The 22,521-nt window shown below is 38.6% G+C and overlaps 1 protein-coding gene across 2 annotated transcripts in view; it reads right to left on the bottom strand.

The window, feature by feature from the left end:
• The window catches only part of mmp17a (matrix metallopeptidase 17a), a 92,994-nt gene that overhangs the window by 29,001 nt on the left and 41,472 nt on the right, over window positions 1-22,521 (bottom strand). For both annotated transcript variants that reach the window (XM_038734324.1, XM_038734325.1), the window contains 2 exons: window positions 20,341-20,473; window positions 18,912-19,047 (listed from right to left, as the gene is read on the bottom strand). In XM_038734324.1, the coding sequence (XP_038590252.1) occupies window positions 18,912-19,047; window positions 20,341-20,473 (269 nt within the window). The remainder of the gene's footprint in view (window positions 1-18,911; window positions 19,048-20,340; window positions 20,474-22,521) is intronic.

Here is a 22,521-nt window from a genome sequence, read left to right as displayed (position 1 = left end):
TGCACACACAAACAGCTACTTATTGATGCCCTAACTAAAAAGTTAGGGCATCAATGGTTGTGGGGGCAGTGTACCTTAATTTACAGAAAGCATTCGACACCTTTAATCATATCATCCTACTGCATAAACTACTCAACTTTAATTTGTCTTCAGAGTTTATAAACCTTACCAAATCCTCTCAAATGGCTCCCAACTTGTAAAAATCAATAATTATAAATCTAACCGCCCATGTCTATCAACTAGTGTCGGACAGGGCTGTATAATAGGCCTGTCGAGGGTTTGGGTTGGTTGGGTGGTTTTTCAGTTGTTTCCTATGTTTTCATGTAGTTTCTGGGTTTTACTTGTATTCCGGTTTTGTTTTTCTATCTGTGTTGCTTTTGAATGTTTTGTTTTGTGACTTTGTTCCTTGTGTGTTTCTGAGAGCTTCATGGTTCCTGTTTTAGTTTGTAATTTTGTCTGCTCCTAATGTGTGTTGTCAAGTTTTACTTCCTGTGCTTGTCTCTGATTGTTTCAGTGGGTTCACCTGTGTCTAATTAGTGTCTCCCTCACTAGTGTATTTAAGTGGTTGTCTTTCTTTCGCTCCTTGTCAGTTCATTGTTTTCTTTGCCTGAGTTCCCCTGTGTTTCTCGTGTCTGTTATGTTTTTGTAGATTTTCTTTGGATTTACCTTCTATTGGATTATTCACCAGTTGTGCCTTAGACTGCTATATCTCTTCACCTGTAAGTTTCACTGTATGTTTGCAATAAACTAAACCTTCACGCCAATACCCACATTTGTCTGCATTTTGGGTCCAAACCTCTGTTCTTAGTGAAGTGATAAGACCCAATCCTGTATTTGGAAAATGTGATATCTTAATGTATCTTGGCATAACTAATGTTGTTTGCAAGTCAATGTGTCAAATGTTTTGGCAAAGGCCACATCATATACAGGTGCTGGTCATATAATTAAAATATCATCAAAAAGTTGATTTATTTCAGTAATTCCATTCAAAAAGTAAAACTTGTATCATCACAATAAATGAAATAAACATTTGAAATGTATCACTCTGTGTGTAATGAATGAATATAATATCCAAGTTTCACTTTTTGAATGGAATTACTGAAATAAATCAACTTTTTGATGATATTCTAATTATATGACCAGCACCTGTGTATATACATAGCTACTTTTTCTCTACTCAGGAGAGAGAGAAGTTGTATAAATATTTAGGAGTACGCAGATTTAATCATTGGCTTTAAAACCCACATAAAAAGGGTTGGTGATAAAGTTCAGTTTGGAAAATTTTACACGCTACATCGCTTTGGTGTTCAGACTACACCACTTGCTGTCTTGTAATAGGGAGTGTTGAAGTCACTGTGGTGTTCACACTACATGACTGATTGGTGACTGGGGGTCACACACTACACCAGCTGACGACTTTCTCACCCGATGACTGATTTCCAATCCATGTTATGTCAAGACAACACACATGACACAGGAAATGAGGCGAAACCACGCGCTAAGCAGAGTTGTTTATATTTTTTAAGTATATATGTTACAAAAAAGGAAAAGACAAAGAATATGGGTGGAAGAATGGATTAGCACACACAAACATTTTTGTGCTACAGAGAGAGGTAGTGAGTAAAAAAACCTTGTAATAAGAAAGTAGCTGTCTACTCTCATTTGCTGGATGTGGATATGGGGGTGTGAGAGAGCCTTTTTGATATGGTTCACACATAACGATCGTAGGGCTGTCCCCAACTAAGGATTTACATAGTTGAATCATAATTGTCAAGTCTTGCCTATAGTTGACAGATAGTTGAATCATGTGTTTTTGTGCGCGGCTTTTTTCTTTTCTTTACAGCATTAAACATTGAAATGTATATTGTAATAGGCAGTATATTAACTTATTAGGAGAAAACTGGTAGTTCTATGTAAAATCAGAAGTTGAGCACCCCCATATCGCCACAATGGCATGATCCTCGTTTCGATGAGAAGCTTCGACTGTGAGATTGAAAGTCGAATCAGGCTCCGCCCATCGAAGCATCGAATCTTCGAATATTCAGGGTCAGCCCTAAACGATCGAGACGCGACTATCGCACTGATCACTAGCTAATTTGCCCCCAATCTCCCCCTGACAGTCAGCGACCTCGGAAATGTGTATACTGGGGTTAACATCATGTAGTGTGAATTAGGCTTAAAGCAGCTAAGATATACTTCCACTCAACTGTTCTCTTCCACTTCACCTATTGTCTGATAAGTCAGCCTAATATACACTCTACAACCTTAACACCACTGGAATCATACAAACAAGCCCATAAAACTTTAGACAAGAAGTCATTCAGTTTTCGGGGGGGAGCCTCTCTTCTGTCCGGTTTCATCAACTTCAATCTAGCACAAACAAAGCTACTAGAGGTGCAGCTATAGGAGACTGCACAATCCCACTAAGAAAAACTGCATTTAGCCAGGCTGTCTTTTCCTTCAGATCTTCACAGCAAAGGAATTCAGTAACACAGTCAATTAGAGTCCCCATCATATTATTAATTTACGTGTGATGTTAAGACATGGCTAATTGAGAATCAACAATGTCAACACTGATGCTATTATTATTCACCTTTAACATGGCTGTATGCATACTGTACCTGTAACATCAGGAATCTCAATTGTACATTTATGTACATTGTCCCTTTCAAATACAAATTTAATTAAGTTAAACTTGAGTCAGCTGCTACTTATCTCACTGCAACATCTATCCAATGCACCCTTTCGATCATAAAGTTTGACATGTTGAAATACACTTATTTGTTTTCTGACTTCCTGGAGTCTCCCCTAGTTGCCTGGCAACCTCAATGAGATGACAAGACCCAAGGAAATCACTGCACACCAAAGTTTCTGTACAGTTTAAACAAACAAGACATCATTTGTGAATTACTGAGCTTTAGAGATACTAGTAGACAGAATGTCTTGATCGAGTGTTTCCATTGTTTATGCTAAGCGCTGGCTCCTGCTTCATATTTAGTTTACAGACATGAGAGTGGCAATGATCCTCTCATCTAACTCTCGGCAAGAAATTGAATAACCATATTTCCCAACATGTAAAACTGTTCTTTTAAGCTGCTAGTGGTCCGCTTACTATTTTGCTTCATGCCAGCTGCCATATGCTAACATGTTATTTTAACACTTAGCACTCCACCGTGCATAAATCACCACCTCCACCATCTACTGCAATGAGTCTCTGCTCCCTAACATTCCTGTTTTTACATGAGTAACTTTTGTGGAACTTATATTTACAGAACTGTAGGAAAGTAAGACAGTTGATGATGGTCAAGTTGTGAAGTTTTTGTGGGCAATAAAGCAGTCACGGGCCGTATCAGTGAATTGTTTTTTCAGCTCACCTCTTGTGGCTGATCATGCTGATGGCTGTGTGATCATGTGTATTTTCTGGAAATTTCATGACCGTGACTGATGAGCAGTTAGAAAGTGATAAGCACATGAGCCAGCAGAGTCTGTAGTAAAAGTGCAGATGTAAGAGCTTTTTGGCTACAGCATAAAGCAGGAATCATCAGTGGCTCAGTGGCTAAGGGCTGTTTAGCAGCATCAGAGCCCCTGAGTGTGCATCACTGACTCACAAATAAATATCTGAGAACAGAGTGTACTGTCAGACGTTTCCACATCAATCAAATATAATACCTCCATAAAGAACTGCTTACATCAAAGAACACCCTGACACTACTGAGCAGACAGTCCTGGGCAGACTGTGCATCTTTCGCTATGGTGCTTAACTAACAAACAGAGGATGGAAGAGGAGGCAATAGCATGAGGAATAAAGGAATGTAGGAGAAATGGGGCATTGTTACAGGCTAATGGGAAAAAAGGAGGAATGAGAGAGAGCGTAAGCAGGCACAGAGATGATATATGCGAGTCAATGTCACAGTATCCCTGATGATTTTACATTTATTTGTGCATTTAATAGAATTTACTACATTAAATTTAAAAAAAACCCAACAGAAATCGGTATTTGTAAATTTGCTGACTGTATTTGTTACTATTGTAGTATTTGCGTAGAGTATTTTTTTTTTAAGTCGAACAAGCTCTGTGATCGTATTTAAACTTTTTCTGTGTTTAATCCCACATAAAAAATATACTTGATACACACAAAAATACAAAATATTTACTCATAATGAAATCAGTGTTTTTGCAGATACCACGGAAACAGCGTTAATCAGAATGTGGATAATAAGTCGTTTGGGTAACACTTTCTATGAAGGTCATCGCTATAATGACTTATGCATACATTTATAACACGATATAATGCTTCCATAAGACATTATAACAGTTGTTCTAATCACTTACAAACATGCGTTAGGTGCTATAGCAAAGTTCATAAGTCATTATGACCTTTTGATTTAATGTTTTATAATAGTTAATAATTATAATAGTAATACCATTTTATATCACTGTACACAAAGAATCTCGGACCATGTTCCATAACACAGTATAACAACCGACTCTGCCTCATTATGAATACGCTTTAGTCACCATTTACAATTAGTGATATAAAATGGAATAATAGCTTATAGTAATGTTTAAAGTTATATAGCATGTCTTTGTTTGTCTTAAGTAAAGTGTTAAAATATCTATCCCTGTATAATATATTACAGGTGGACATAATACCATATGAACTAATTAAAGACCTTATAACACGTCATGGTTTGCATTAAGTAAAGTGACACACATTTTGTTTCTTCACTTTATGAACAATCTGTATGAACTTTGAACATTTGCAGTTTAGCACAAAAACTCAAATTAGTTACATCAAGGAAAATCACCCTCTGGGTGGCGAGAGATCGCTCAAGAGAAGACCTGTTAAGACCTTATAACATCATGTAAGAAGAGGCTCAGATGTTGTCATAGATGAAGGGTGAGCCTATGGACAGGCCCTAACAGATACAGTGACAACTGGAGACATTGTGACAACCGCTCCACAAAACTTTTTAAAGAACATTTTAAAGAAATTGAATGGGAATACTGTTTGAGCAGTAGGGGTGGGAATCTCTTGGCCCCTAACGATTCGATTTGATTACAATTCAGAGGGCGGTGATCCATCTTGATGCATCTTTTCTTTTTTTATGTGATTTCTGCATAATTACTAAGCATTTAATTTGCACATTAAAATCCAAATTGCTTAAAAGGACTAGTTTATATCCCTAATTTACTTTACTAGCCTCAGCTCCTCCATAATCACCAGCGTCCTTCCTTTAACAACCAGTTGTCCAACTCCTCTGGAAACTGAAATATAATTTAACTCTCAGGACGTACAGTATGCGTATAGGACACCAGTTTAGCTTGCACCTGATGCTCTCATTCCTCGACAAGTTAGATGGTAATGACACACAACTAATTAACATACATTACTCCGTTACTAATTTAGCTGACGTTACATTGCAGCCAAAAAAAATCAACATGCTATAAAAGGGTAGATGATAGCTAGCGCTAACACTTTTCCAACAGTTGCGGAAACAACAGACTTAAGGGACAGACTGTGGTGTGGTGAAAAGTAAAGTACTGCGTAAGATATCTGTCTCCATCCTGTTGTTTCTTTGCATAAAGAGTGCACCAACCACCACAAATCGAACTCCCACGTTACAGTAGCATGGTCATTCATTCATCAGTGGCGAAATGCGGCGAATACAGGGGCCACACTGGTCTCAGACCAGTAACAGAGATGCATACCTCGCTGCACTTCTGCAGTTCCAAAAGTTCCGCCATTTGCGTTCTAAGTCTCACTTAATTTCAATCAATATAATGAAAAGACATCAAATGGATATAAAAGCAGGTTTTAGAACTGCTCAAATCTTTTTGCTGATCAATAAGAGAAGGGCAACATTTTCCAATGCAAAAGAGTAATGCATTACTTGGGCAAATTAACATCTATCCACCAACCTACTCCTATTCCCTGTACAAAAAAGAAATCATGATGCTGCAGCAACAGTTTATGACATAGGTGTTATTTACACTAGGGACGCTGGGGACATGTCCCCAAAAATTGAATATAACAAATGAGAATGCTTTGAGAAAGGTTTATTTGCACAATAAAAAACATGCAATGTAAATATCCAAGAAACGAATGTGCATTGTCCAAGAAATTAAGCTAAAAAAAACAAGTTGGTGATTACTACATATATATTACAATATATTTTGTATTGTCACCTTACACCTGAATTTTGTATTTTCCGTTTTAACCATAAATTGGTCCAGAAAATGTCTCCAGAATGCAGGAAAGGAATTGTTTAATGCTCAAAATCTACTGAGGGACCCCCAGTCCTGGCAAATAATATATCTCAGTAGTGAATATTTATTCTAATATCTTCTTGATTTGTTCACGTTTCGGGAGCAAGTGTATCATTGCACTCCTAATCTGAGCCCTTAAATGTCCCCAACACTTTTCAGCACAAAGTGACCCCCTTGTGTAGGGACAATAAGAATGGCAAATAAAGCCTTACATGAACACACAAAATATTACACAATGCAATCTATCCTATGGACAGGCCCTAACAGATGCAGTGGACAATTAAAGACAACCACTTCACAAAACGTAGCCTATTAAAAGACGTAATTGAAATGGGAATTGGGGATACTGTTAGTTAGTTGTATTCGCCGCATTTCGCCGCTGCAGAATGACCACGCTACTAAAATTTCACACGCTCATCAATATGAATGCGACATCGATTTTCACCGGCACACCGTGCAGGAACACTCATCGCTGTTTTGGTTCCTGTGTGCCAGCGAAAGAGAGTGAGCGAGGAGCAGAACAGGGAGAACGTGACGGTGAAAGTTAGCGGAGGAAAATATTATATATATATTTATATTATATATTTAAAGTTACTTAGTAAGTTGTCTGTCAGGCAGACATGTGCAGTGTAGGCCACAGTGTGTCCGTTAAGTCTGTTGTTTCTGATATTTCTTTTGAATTTTAATGTGTAAACGAAATGCTTAGTAATTATCCAGAATTTTCACAGAAAAAAGCATGCATGCATCAAGATGGATCGCTGCCCTCGGAACTGTAATCAAATCGAATCGTGAGGTGCCAAGAGATTCTCAGTCCTACTGCCCAAACAGTATTCCCATTCAATTACTTTAAAATGTCTTTTAATAGGCTACGTTTTGTGAAGTGGTTGTCTTTAATCGTCCACTGCATCTGTTAGGGTCTGTCCATAGGCTCGCCATTCATCTGTGACAACATCTGAGCCTCTTCATACATGATGTTGGTCGGCAACAGGTCTTCTCTTGAGCGATCTTTCACCACCCTGAGGATGAGTTTTCTTGATGTAATTATGTTGTGTTTTTGTGCTAAACTACAAAATGTTCAAAATTCATACAGATTGTTCATAAAGTGGAGAAACATAAATAAGTTGTTTTCCTGCGCAAAATGTGTGTCACTTTACTTAAAGCAAACAATTACGTGTTATAAGGTCTTTAATTAGTTCATATGGTATTATGTCCATCTGTAATATATTATACAGGGATAGATATTTTAACACTTTACTTAAAGCAAACAAAGACATGCTATATAACTTTAAACATTACTATAAGCTATTATTCCATTTTATATCACTAATTGTAAATGGTGACTAAAGTGTATTCATAATGAGGCAGAGTCGGTGGTTATAATGTGTTATGGAACATGGTCGGAGATTCTTTGTGCACAGTGATATAAAATGGTATTACTATTAGTTATAAAACATTAAATCAAAAGGTCATAATAAGTTATGAACTTCGTTATAGCGCCTAATGCATGTTTGTGTTGTGACAACTGTTATAATGTCTTATGGAAGCATTATATCGTGTTATAAATGTATGCATAAGTCATTATATTGATGACCTTCATAGAAAGTGTTACCACAGAGTGATATGAATTTCCCAACAGTCGAGGTAATTGATGTACTGACAGGAAATGAGAAAGTATAACAAATTGTATTATGAAGTTAACGTAATAAACCTTCTAGTTATCGTGTAAATGAAAAGGCTGTGAAGATGAAAACAACAGTCCAAATACAATATGTTGCTTTTTTATATTGGGATGCTGCTTCAATATAACAAACAAATAACAAACATATTTTACAAAATCCACTTTTTAATTTAATTTCAACTTATTTCTTTGATGTAGACACCGTGGCGTCACCCAAGTTTGTCGCCATCTTAATTTTTCGCAACCAGGCACTGGACGTGACAATATTTGGACGAGACGGTGGCGCTAGCTTGGTTAGCAAGGGAAAAAGTTAATTCACATTAACATGCAGGAAAGTCAGGTAAACTCACACTGCAACGTTACAGTAATATTTTTATCAGTTTGAGGTTGAAGTAATGCCATGCATTAGCTAGCAAGCCGGCTTTTCAGTAACTAAAGTTACACCCTGGACAGGTCGCCAAGGCACATGACCATGGATGGCTAAATGTGCAAGACACTGTGGCCCTCATTTATCATTCTTGCATAGAAACGGGCGTATATGTTGGCGTAAGATTATGCTTACACTCATCTCACCACGTGATTTATGAAGCTGTGAGTACCTTTGAAATCCAGGTGTATGCAAAACCTGCCCTTGATAAATGGCGCGGCTGAAAACGATTGTCATTAGAATAACACGCCCCTATATATTCAAGTTACCGCTTCCCCCACGCCCTCATTTTACGCCATGGACACACGGAAGATGGCAAAGAAGAGGAACTTCTCCGACGTGGAGATCAAGACCATCAGCAGGGAAGTGGAAAGAAATAAAATTGTTTTATTTGGGAGTTTAAAGAGTGGGATTAAATGCGCCCACAAAAACAAAATATGGACCAAAATTACAACTTCTGTTAATAGTGTGGGGGTTGAGAAGCGCACTCCAGCAGAGGTAAGAATGTTTTATTGCTTAATATAGACCAATATTTATCAAGTTAAGCATGCATTTTCTTTTTCTTTATTGCAGGTGAAAAAAAAAGTGGACTGGGGGAGGCCCAGCGGATCACATTAATAATAGCATGACAATTTGTAATATTCTTCTTCTTATTATTATGATTTTTATTATTTTATCATTGTTATTTAGAAGAAGAATGTTGTTGTTGTTATTATTATTATTATTATTTTATTATTTAAAAGAAGAAGAATGTCATTTTTATTATTTTGTCAGTCTGAATAATATTTTGTTCATTAAAAGCCTTTCATTACTGAACCCAGTCTGTGCACACCTGCCTTGCCTAACCCTGAAACGTCAGGTAAAGCGCACAGGCTCCACTGGGTATAGCTGAGGCCTGAGTACAGATTTATCCTAACTATCATCCATCATTCTGTTTAAGTGCAGTTATAGTTTTTGCGTTGAAGCGGCTACAATTCCTACTATTGTGACATCAAGGGATGATGCTTACATTTTGTTTAATGCAAGATATTATTCAAACGCTGAGCAAGAAAAACATAGACAAACCAATCTCGTGTTGCTTTAGAAACATTTTATTATTCTCTTCAAAATGTCGAGAAAAGCAAAACACTGCCAAAAAAAAACAACAAAAAAAAACCTTAGATGCCATTTTGAATGCGCATTTGGGTGCTGACTTGTGGCTGGTTCCATGAATCTGCAGCGTATTTTTTTTCAAACTCAAAACTTGCGTACATGTACACCACCTCCTGAGCTGGTGTAGGATTTGAGCGTGCCATACGCCAATGTCCATACTGATAAATCTCAAAGTCACCGTGGTTTTGGGTGTACGCCAGGTATACGCTGGAAATTTGGTGTCTCCCGAAATTAATCGCGTCCATAACAGCAGCAATGAGTATGATTTTTTTTTAACGCCACTTTATGAGATTAAAAAAATCAAGCAAAGCGACAATCTCGACTTCAGAACTAACGTTACTGTTTTGCACATGCATTTATAAGAGAAGTATTCAGTGCTTTTACAAAACACAATACGTTGATTAACGCCACTCTGTCCAGCCGAGTGGATGCTTCATTGGCAGTAACGCTAGCTGCCAGAGTTTCTTTTTACAGGCTAAGTTTCACGTTTCTTAGCTGATTAAACATGAACATTTACGGAAGACCATGTTCTTTGCATCTCTGAGTTTGACACAGCTAAGTTATGCCTGATGGCAGTACTTACAGCTGTGAAAAGAACGACTCTCTCCCTCGTTATTCCTTTAGCTTTTTGGCTAGCAGCTGACTTGAACATTATGTCCGGTCGTGCATGCTATATTAATATGCGAAATGAAACACAAACAAACAGATCCATCTCTGAAATGGCAGTTTATAATAAGAATTTACAAACTATGTGTAATCTACGTTGATTACAGCGGTTGACTAAAGTCTTCTGATTGGTGTTCTGTTGATAAATGCTACCTATCAAGATGTGCTACATAGCGGTTCTGCGCATGCGCATGACCCACAAGTGTGGTCTGATTCCCTGGCCATAAATCTATGCACCCTTGCTGTCGGGAATGCGGTCGATACCGTGGTTAATGGTGAGTAGTATATTAAACATAATTTATTCATTGGGCCTTGCATGTAAATGTTTGTATGTACACACTGCCTTTGCAGCAGAATGTAGAAATTATATGGCGTGTAGCGTGTGTTATGTTAAACAAACGTAAATTATCTAAGTTAGCTTGTTGTGCTTAACGTTAATGTATGTTGTGGTTATTACAAGCTATTTTTTTTATTCTTTATTTTTACAGGCAAATCATTAAGAACAAGTTCTTATTTACAATGGCAGCCTGACAAGTGGGGTAACCACTTAGGGAAAAGGACATAGGGCTAAAATAATACAGTACATTAGAAATACATACAGTTTTAGCAATTACACAAAATACAAATTAAAAACGCAACACAGTAGACAACACAAAAATTATGTAGAGAAGCAACTGCAAGTGTCCGTGAACAAAGATGATATAATAGTTTTAAAAGATGAAAGTGAAATTAATGTATCCAGTTTAAGAAAACTTTGCAAAGCGTTCCAGTCGTGAGCGGCAGCAGATTGGAAAGAAGCAAGACCAAAGGCAGAGTTGGTTTTGGGAATACTTAATTGAAGACGAAGTGAGGACCGGGTGTTGTATGTGACAGGCTTTGGCTGCAACAGATGACCCAAGTAAGGAGGTGAGCAACCGAGAAGGGTCTTGTAAATGAAAGTGAACCAGTGAATTTTACGGCGAGTCTGAAGGGAGGACCAGTTGACAGGTGAATATAAAGCACAGTGGTGTGTATTGAAAGAAGTATTTGGCCTTGACCTTAGATTGCAGTTTTGATATGTGGATGGAGAAAGAAAGTGAAGTTTCCAACTAGATGCCCAGGTATTTATATGCAGTGACTTGTTCTAGAATAGCCTCCTTGCAAGTGGTAATTTTAAGGGCTGGAAGAGGCATAGTACCCTTTTGGTGAAAGGTATTAAGAATGAGAATGAGTTGTGTAAAGGATTGCTGCAGGAAAAAGCTATCTTGCAAGGTAGCTTGAACAGCATCAGAGGAGGAACCCGTGGCATAAAGGATTGTATCATCAGCATACAAGTGAATGAGAGATTTACCAATTTCCTGGGGAATGTTATTAATATAAATTAAGAAAAGTGTGGGGCCAAGGATGGAGCCTTGGCGGACATCCCTAGTGACCAGGAGATGTTAAATTTACTAGTGTAGGCTAATTCATATTACAATATTAAAGCGGAGATATCTTGTAGTGTGAAGTGTAACGTAACGTATATTTGTACATTTTGGAATGTGTCTCAGGTGGGCTTTAATCATAACGTTACAGTGTGAAAGAAGCATGTTGGATCTGACGATGCTGAAGTTAGCTTGCAATTCGCAGCTTCCCATTCGGCAGGAACTTAAGACAGTTAACTTACATTGCTGAGCGTCTGATTCTTCCGTTTTTTGCACCTCTTACTGCTGTGAAAGCTGTTAGGCATTTTAGGCAAAGCCTTAAACGCTGTCTGAAACACTTTTAAGATTTGAAAAACCTTTACTTTATTTAACTGCCGAATCGGAAGCTAACTTCAGCGTCGTTTGGATGAGCCAGCTTGAAATGAAGTTAAGCCCACTTCAGTTTGGTTAAATTCAATGTCCTCCTTTTTGATCAATTTTTATTGCAATTATGACTAAAGGTTGGCCAAAGGTGATCACAACATTTTCTTTGCATTGTTTTACCATACTGACATAATGTGCACCTATATTTGCCTACCAGTGTTATCATAAAAGGCTACTGAAGCGCTTTTGCCCCCTGGCTGCGCGCACATCCAGTTTGTATACAAGAAACCAGTCTATAATGGGGAAGTGCAACATTAGCGACTCTTACCTGAAAAGACAGAGCTTAGGGCTTGGTTCAAACTAGTTACTGGCAACGTATTTGAAGCCTACTGTCGCTGCTTAATGAATGCATGCCACTACAAAAATTCCACAGGATCGTACATGATTTTAGGTAAGCTACAGTAACACTCAACGCATGGCTGTCTCCCTCTCCTCATTCTTCAAAGGACGAGCGAATATGAGGGAGAGAGCATCAGAAAGTGACAGAGTCAGTTAGTGGAGGATAAGATCAGCATTAAGTTTTTAGGTTACAGCTCTGTCCTATACTGTACATCTTGCTAGTTAAATTATAAAAAAGCATGGTGGTGACCACGGAGGAGCTGAGGTTAGTAATGTTAAAGCAAATTAGGGATGCAAACTAGTCCTGTTAATGAGGAGATTATTCTTTTGGATTTTAATGTACAAATGAAATGCTTGTAATTATACAGAAGGGAGGTGGTCCTCAGGTTGCCTATTATTTATGTTAATTTCTACAAATGTATACAACACTAAATTAAGACACAAAAGGCAAACATGAACAGTCTGTAATGATTCTGAGGTCATATTAACAGTGTTTTCTGCCGTTATAAAGTGCTGAGGCTCAAAATTGTAATGTAAAATCATGAATTTTCCCAGATCTAATGGTTATAATTTAGCAAGTTTAGCTTTTGGGATGTAGTTCATTCAAAATCTGCTCCAGATTTCCCAAATAATTATTCACAGATGTGTTAATAACAGTGTTCCACAATTATGTGGAATTGACATTTCTATTTCTTGGAAAACATAAAAACCCCCAACACAAAAATACCATCTACAAATACATTTCTAACATTATACCACCCTGTGAAAGCGTGTTTTAATCCCCATGGACATTATTTTTATTACTATTTGTAAACAAACCTGCTTTGCACCTGCAGCGACTTCTTTTCTCCCTGCACTCACTCACACACACACCTTTACCTCTGGTCTCTCACTGCAAACACACCGGCTTTCCCCACCTCTCTCAGTCTCACTCTCCTTGTCTGCTCCCCTGAGTTTCTCCATCAGCAGTAGGTTATGTTTTATAAAGTCACCGAATAGACTCTGGATTTTTCCACCCGTGATGAAACCCTGATGTTAAATAACCTAGATAAAAATGCTTTTATTAAATGATACCCAAACACTCCCGAATCAGCAGCTCTATATATAATATCAATGCTTTACTATGTTGTATTCCTGATAACTCACACCATATGGAAACCTCTCAAACTGCGAGTTAATCTGAAATAAAAAATAATCCACAAGTGTTTGTAATAAAAGCACAATAAATGTGCCATCTGTTTCTTGGCAGGAGCTGCAGGCTGAAAAAAAAACTACTGAAGACACGAGGTCTATATATCTCTATTTCCTTGGCTGAGAGCTTCGAGTAGAAAGGTGGCTTCACTGGACTGAAAAGACAGGCTGCCTTTTTTTCACAAAGCCGAGTGGGGCCGAGCTGAAGGCATCGAAAGGCGTGTGATTGGCAGTAGTAAGTTGGCAGTCGTAGAATGGAGAGAAGGCGAGAGAAAGAGGGAGCGAGTGATGAGAAAAAGCAAAGTGTTCTAGTCATAAAACAGCAGGTCTTCACAGCAAGTGTGCATGCTGGTCCCCTGAAGCAGATGTTGACTCTGTACAACAGTTTTGGTGCGGTGTGGTGCTGTATTGCTGCCACCCGGTTTTCCAGGTCAGCTGAGACCTTACGAGAGCTCACATGCAATCATATCTTGACCACAAAAAATGTCTGTATCTCAGACTGAAAGCCTCCAGTGTGTAGATGCAGGGGATTATGTCAACAAGGCTATCCCACAGGGACAAAGCCGCCAGGTAATCTGATATCAATAAGCCATAACCATCCTGCCCCCAGTGACAAATGATTCATCCCTCTGAACTCATCCCTCTAGCAGTCTGATCTGTTACTTCTGATGCAGCATACCAGTGTGGAGCAAGAAACTTAAAGCCCAAACATTGTGATGTTAAGCAGATGTAATCGGTATCACATTCACCAGTTTAGCACGCTAACATTTGCTAATTAGCAAAAACATACAAAGCAGAGCTGAGGCTGATGGGAATGTCATTAGTTTTGCAGGAATTAAGTCATACACAAACATGTTGGACAAATTCCAACTTTGACCTGACTAAAGGTCGTGTGATCACCAATGTTACAGGTATTCAACAAATTTATTGGCAATCCATCCGATAGTGGTTGAGACAAACTGTTTTAACATTTATTACTTAAAACTTACTAGTCACTATTTAAAAGCTAGTACTTATTTATTGGTTACTGGTAACTATTCCATTAGCTACTATATATATAAGTATTCCCTTTTTACTAGTAACAATTGATTAGTTACTAGTACTTCATTTTTTGTTACTAGTGACTATTCCTTTAGTTACTAGTATTTATTTTTAAGTTACTAGTCACTAATTGCACATTTTTACCATTGAAATCTATGGGGCTCTGCAGTCCAGATATCACTTATACATTAGTTACTAGGAACTATTCAAATAGTTACTAGTAACTTTTTACATTTTACTAGTATCTATTATTTAGATACCAGTACCTACTCATTAGTTGCCAGTTACTAATTGAATAGTTACTAGTAACCATTTCCATTTTACTAGCGTCTATTATTTAGATACTAGAGCTTATTTTTTAGTAACCAGCAATTATTCCATTAGTTACTAGTAACTAATTATTAGGTACTAGTATCTAAATATTAGATACCAGTAAAATGAGGGTTGAAAAAAATGTTCAGAATTAGTTACTAGTAACTAATTATTAGGTACTAGTATCTAAATATTAGATACCAGTAAAATGAGGGTTGAAAAAAATGTTCAGAATTAGTTACTAGTACTAATTATTAGGTACTAGTATCTAAATAATAGATACTACTAAAATGAGGGTCGAAAAAAAATTTCAAAATTAGTTACTAGTAACTAATGGAATAGTCACTAGTAACAAAAAAAAAATTTGTACTAGCATCTAATCAACTGTTACTAGTAAAACGGGAATAGTTATTAGTAACTAATGGAATTATATAGAATAGTATTAATGAATAGAAAAAAAGTATTAGTAGCTTTTAAACGACTAGTACGTTAAATAAATGAATGTTATAACGGCTTGCCATACTGAGACAATTCACTCAAGACCACAATTTTCAATGACATTATGGAACTACAATCCATCTGATGGTTGTTGAGATTTTAGTGTACACATGTGGATAAAAAACGGAACGACACACCTGCATTGCCATCCCTAGAGCCATGCCAGACTCATTGTTAGAACTCAAACATTTTTCTGGATCAGTAAAAGAGCAGACAGATACTGTACATGTTTTTATTTCTCTTAAAAAGGAGCTCTTCTCAACATTATACAACTCCTCTTCATCGTGCTGCCTCATCATCTTCACCATCTTTTCTATGAGCCGAGCTCTATTCATTTTCTGTTCTATTTTCACAGTAACTACCGCAGCCCCCTCACTCCCTCATGCTCCCACAGCCTTCCCATCGTTCTTGCTTATCGACCTGTTTCTTCAGTCCTCCAGTGCTCTGATGTCCTGCTTTCCCTCTGCATCTCGCTTCATTCTGCTCTTCTTCTTTCCTACCTTAGATCTATTAGCCTCCTCGATGGCTCCTGCAGGTTGCTTCGGCCCGTCTGGCCTGTGTGCCCACTGCCCACTTGGGCTGGCTGAAATAAAGACTTTCCAGAGGTACATAAATACTTGTTTAGTGAGTGCTTTTCCACCAAACAGAATACTGCTACCTTTTATACGTGCTAAAAAAAAACAAGCAGCTTGTCGTGTTGTTAGTTTATAGTACCAGCATCATTTTCAACTGAAGCACTGTGTATTCGCTTGCAAACTGAACATACTTTCTTGATAAACAGTATTTCAGCATCACATATTCTGAAAGCATAGCCAAGATTTTCACAGCCTACCTGTCTGTTTCAGTGTGTTCCTGCTGTCAGATACCCACCGCAGCTTCTGCCAAAGCAACACCCCTCTAAACTGAGATGCCGTGCTGACCTGTCAGCTGTAAACATCCTGCTCTTCATCTCCACAAAATCAATTTAACCACTTACGCTAATGAAAAATGGTTCAAGACTATAGTGTACAATGAGAGAAGAAGAATTAAACAAAATGATGAAAAGATGAGAATGCAGTCTTACTGTGTTTTGCCGAGCAAAATCGAATGTCGCTGTGGTTACTACATACATCAGCTATTGACTTTACTGTAGATTTTTTATGTTTGCCAAAATGTCTCATTAGCATGCATAATTCTGCAGCTGTTAGCTCTCCTAAGGTGTAATCATAATATTTAGCAGCTTTTCACCCCTATGCGTAATTATAAACTTTGCAACTCCAAAACACACATCATATAATGTAACACTGGCTGTGCAATCAACATTCAATACAAGCTAAAAGAACTGTGCTTGCTATGAGGGGGCAACTGATCAACTGTTACATGATTCTACTAGACAAAGAGTCAAACATTTGCTGATTAGCATGAAAGACAATGTACAGTTTTGAGCTGCTGAATGAAATGTCCGGGAATTGCCAAGGTCAGTTGGAGTTACCCTCTGGAGACCATGAACATGTGTACAAAATGTCATGGTATAGTTCAGTCTGGACCAAAAGTGGAGAACCAATGAAGTGACCGACCGACATTGCCATACGTGGAGCATTTAGCATGGCTTAAGATAATACTAGTTGTGGCACCACAATGATGCAACACATAATGACCAAAAAAACAGGAAATGGTCCTGTTTTCCTGTGTCTGTTAGTGTAGTAAGGCACACAGTGTAGTGACTGTACAATGCATCGTTTCAACTGGTAATAAGATAAGAATTGTCACACCATTAAACAAGTTAGTTCAAGACTGACTCCTCTCATCAGCAGCAACACTGTTGGCTGAAATCTGGGAGAGGTCATTGCCCATGAGTGGGCAAAGAGAGCAGTGGGGAGATTATATTAAAAGTTGTGGTAAGAGTTGTGCGTGATGGCTGACCGACTGAGAAGCACTGACTCTTTACAAACACCTCTCACCAGCAGGGAGAGACAGAACACAGAGAGACACCCATGTGGGAGGGGACAGTGTGGGTGTATTTGTGTGTCTTTTTCTGCATGTTTGCACGTCCTTGTGTGCGCATGTGTGTGTGTAGCTACTGTATCAATGTGCAGCTTGTCTGTTGCCACACGGGTACACATGTCACGCAAACTGCCCGACACACCAGCTTAGATCATCATCTTGTTGAATCACCCCCGTTTGCATGTGTGAATCAGCACAGGCCACGCCATATGTTTCACTGCCTCTTCCTCTGCTGTTTAACACTAAGCCATATCCCTGACAGATGGTCCAGCTGCACTTAAGAGCACCATATTATTTTATCGCGTACAGTATAACCTGACTCTGTTACGAAGCTTTTTATCTTTTGGGAGCATGAAAATGACTTTGTTCCTGACCTGGAGATGTAATCCAAAACTGTCTGCGTGCAAGAACTATTCAATTCAGTACGGATTTTAAATCATTGTTTGAATTGTTTTTTTTGTATTTCATCCGAGAGGAGGAAAGTGTCTGCTGTTGCTTTAAGGTCCCTCTAACCAGCATGCCACTTTTACAGAATGCTCTTCCTCTGAGCCAAAATTGATTCCAAAACCTAAAGATTCCCCCCTTGAGGAAGATTCACCTTATCTACCAAAGGATGCACAGATGGAGAAAATTAAAATTAGATGGTTTATGCATCACTTGGGTGGGTCGCTACACATTGGTGGTGGCTGTGAGGTGAGTTCTCCTCCCACCTTCACTCTGAAGCACTGTGAGTACATGTGTGAGTATCTAAGATAAAGAGCTATATAAATGTAAACCATTATTATCTAGCTCGCTGTATTGCACTAATGAGATGCACTGAGTAGGACTGAACACAACTGCATTAGACTTGGATAGACTGAACTATACTGAAACACAAACACTATGTAGTATGTATTTGTACAAGATCATACTTATAAAACAGTATTTAATTTTATCTTTATTATTCATGTTTTACTGCCTCTAGCTTAGTGGGATGAATTAGGCACATTTTCAGCAGTGGTTGTTGAGCTTCTCTACTTGTTTCCAATGGGTTTGAACAGTTTCAGCAACAAAAAAAAGTTTATGTTCAAAACTGAGCTCAAAAACCCATGGAAAGCTTTCAAGAAAAGTTAGCAATTGTTGGGGATCTTACAGACAGATATTGCCATGGCAAAACAAACATATCGAGTTTAAAGGAATGGGCAGAGTACTTCAGATCAATATTCATAAAATTTTATATTTCAGATTTTGTTACTACTGTTGATTGTTATGGCTAACATGAGCATCAACAGTAAGTGACTAATTGCTCATTATGTGATAGCCAAGCAACAGCTAGATGCCTCCCACTGGCAAAACACAGCATTGTGATGGGGATAAAAACTCCTCATCCGTTAAGTCCATTGACTCAATGGCTTCATCTATGTGAAGCACCCTTCATTCAGCATTACTACAGATAAATTGTGAATGATCTTGACATTGATTCCTGGATATTCTGATGACTCTATTTTTTCAGGGCATTGCAGTAGATACATATTTCCTTTATCCCCACCTCCAGGATAGATGCCTCTTGTTCCATTTGTTCGGAGGAGCTGGGCTCCGTTTCCCACGGCCCATTGTCACCTCAGCCTCAGAAACATCTGGCAGAGAACATCTGGGTGTTTTCATTAGACCCAGTGTGGCTTGGTCTAAAGAGGGGAGGAGAAGTAATTGTGATACAGACTGACGGGGGTACATTAATTAAACCAAACACCGTAAATATAACTTTATTACTTTAGTTTTATGACAGCTGGAAAAAAAATGAACTTAACACATGCATGCAGATTGTGTTGAACACAAACACATTGTATAAAGAATGTATAAAGTGGAAGACATCCACCAATACGTCTGTTTGCAAATGACTGTTTCAGTACCTGTAATGTGTAAAGTGTATGTGCAGGATGTTATGAGTTACCTCTTAGGCCATAAATCATGCAAGGTATATATGACACCCTCTTACATGCACAGATACTCTCTCTCTCACACACACACACACACACACCCCAATGTACTCGCTCAAAACTATTCACACAGACTATCATGGTTTTTACCCTCTACAGTTTTATATGTGAGATGGAGTAGTGGTGTGTATGATGAAGAATGTTATTGTTTGTGGAAGAGAATTGTGGCGTGTGTGTGTAAGTGAGGCTGACAATATGTACTGTTTATGAGAGAGGAGAGTAGATGGCATACCAATCGATATACAGTTCTCCTGTTGTACACAGACCACTATTATAAATCACATAGCATGCAGTACTGTCATTCTACTGTGTGTGTGTTTGACAAGTATGATTTATGTTTACAGGGTGTCTCAAGGTGTGTAGACATCTGCATTATATTGCGTTATATGGTGGGGTATACCTTATATTTTCCTCCCAAGGTACACTTTACATTAGAATACAACTCACTCTTTCACTCAATGAGCATAAACTCGGCAATAGATCAAATGCTGCATTCCATTTTTATGCAGATGATACTGTCACCTATTGCTCATCTCCTTCAGTAGTACAAACCCTTGAATTCCTGCAGTCTGCCTTAGATGTTAAGTCCCATTGCAGACAAATCCAAATGCAGACATATCCAAATTCATGCTATTTTCAAATACATCTAACATCTAATCTCCCAAAGATTTCAACTGCTGTTGGTCCCCCAGATTTAGAACAGTATTAGACAAAAATAGTACACATTGTGGTCATTGTGATTGCTCCTAAATTTTCACTGGAACTCATATGAAGAAACTAGACCTAAGTGGATTTTTGTCCATTACCTGGTATTGCATTTAAATTTTTACTGCTTATGTGTTTGCCAGTTGTATTTGTATGTCTGTATGTGTTTGGATTTATTGTTGGAACAAGCAAAGTAAGCACACACATAGTACCTCCATCCATCCAAAGTAACAGCATAATCCTCCCCTTTCACCACAATCACACACAGCCACATACCAAAGACTCCGGTCTCTTTCAGCCCTCCGAACTTCTGCATGGCTTTGATGGCCTTGGTCAGGGCCTCCTTGGTCTGAAGCTGACCAGTCACTGGGTCAGGGGGCGGGAGGTAGCCAAACTTGCTTAGCCAGTCCTGGAAGGGAAACAGTAGACGCAGAGTTCAAGTGTCATTCCAAGGCATTTCAAGGACTCCAAGTATCCCTAAGCTGCCGAGAAGCTTTGACACCTGTTCATGTTTACTGTCTGTGGATACTGTGTGCCCACGAACATTGTAGTAGTAACAGTAGTAATGTGTCAGTTGTTATCTGCATTCTATTTAGGTGTTCTAGGTCCATGACCCTGGTATTGTGCACGTGTGCTCACTGCTCAAGGCTTACTGGGACACTTACACTTAAGTAGAACACAGCCATAATTAACATTATTAACACCTGTTCCTGTCCTGGTATGACATGGTAATGAAGTCTACTGTGAAGCCCTCTAATGTTATCTAACATTGTATATAAATTACACTAGGGCCTATGCTTTCAAATTACACAAAAATCATCATACACTGCTGAGAAATAAAACACTGGATTAGATTGCTATAGCATTCCATTGTAAACCTAAATTAATCATTTGGTGTAAACAAAATTTTAAAAAAAATGGAGGAAGAAACTGGTGGTGGTGTCTGTGATCTCAACAGGACTTTTAAGAGTAGACATTTTGACTTTTCATAGTCGGAAAGCACATGTGCTACAGTGCCGTTCTATCCAAGTCAAGGTTCACTAACTAAAACTGTATTGTAGGTTTGCAAAACTAACTAAAATGAAAGAGTAAATGTCTTTAGTTTTCGTTTATTTATTTATTTCATAAGCCGGACCGGCAGTTCAGTGGTGCGCGTGGTGATTAGCCGATAGCAGGTAAGTATATCCAGCTGCAGACCTGACGGAAGTTGGAAGTCCCAGAAGACGCCGCGTACAAAACGTGATGACGTTAATCTCGGCTCACCTACAGTATAGATCCTAATTCAAAATGTTTTATTCTTTAGAGGCCAACAACAGAACTTTAAATCCACTTCTGAGAAGTTTTTAGGCGAGAAATCAACTGTAGATTTCGAATATTGGCAGGTTTACGAAAATTGATGGCAAATCGAAAATGTATTCAAACGTTTTCGGAGTTGAGAAGCTCTGCAAGTGCCGACCATGGTGCCGATGGTGTCAATATTATATAGCTGCAGTACGTTACCGGAGGCTGCACAGCAACACAATGGAGACATGCATATAATCAATAACTTTAGGCACACGCCCTGTGATGGTTAAGGTAAGAGTAATATACTACTCCAGTTAGCTCCCCCAGTCCGAGTCACACAGACCACTGCAGCCAACACAGCATACGTGTCCAGCAACAGCTGAATGATACTGTTAATGTTCGTACCACTGTTATTCATCATTAAATTCTCCATAATGTGGTAAAGTTTTATTATTTTTTTATTTAACGGCTATGTGTGGGTCGAGCGGCCGAGATAAACATCATCACGTTTTGTGCGTGGTGGCTTCTGGGACAAACCATATATGGAAGTTCAACTTCCGTCACGTTTGTCTGCATGCTGCAGCTGGACCCTTCTCGATAGCAGGCACCTGTGGGTGTGTACTTTTGTCCTCCGCAGAAGAGCTGGCACGCTGCGTGTCGTGTAACTGTCCTGCCACGATTGTTTTATCCGTCAAGAGAGCCGGGGTCAGGGCGGTGTCTGGCCGCAACGTAGCAGGTGGCAACCGCTGTTACGAGGAGAGCCCCATGTAATGTTAGGGGGAGGCTAACTTAGCTGTCCATCAATTGTATTTCACCTCCATTTATTGCATTTCACCTATTTAACCAAGAATGATAGAGCCAGAGATTCTTGGTACCACTGGGTAGTAGGATTAGTGTAGCTAGCTTTTAGGGTTTAGGTTAGAAATTATACTGTAGATTGCATGTTATTTTATATATATGCACTTAGGTTTGGGCCCCTATGTAAAAGCTTCAGATAGCTTAAAAAAGGGTGTTCCTTTTCACAAATGTGCATTATTTGTAATGACTGAACTTGTTTTTAATGTTTTGTGAATAAACTAAACTGGACTGAACTAAACTGAATAGAGCTTGGCATCCTACAGTGACAAAGACAAAAACGAATGAAAACTTTACTAAAACTAAGCTGTCTCTCTC

Source organism: Micropterus salmoides, unplaced genomic scaffold (assembly GCF_014851395.1).
Source record: "Micropterus salmoides isolate LMB-PRFRI ecotype aquatic unplaced genomic scaffold, ASM1485139v1 Ms_hic_scaffold_20, whole genome shotgun sequence".
Taxonomy (NCBI): Eukaryota; Metazoa; Chordata; class Actinopteri; order Centrarchiformes; family Centrarchidae; genus Micropterus; species Micropterus salmoides.
This window is presented reverse-complemented; position numbering and strand designations above follow the sequence as displayed.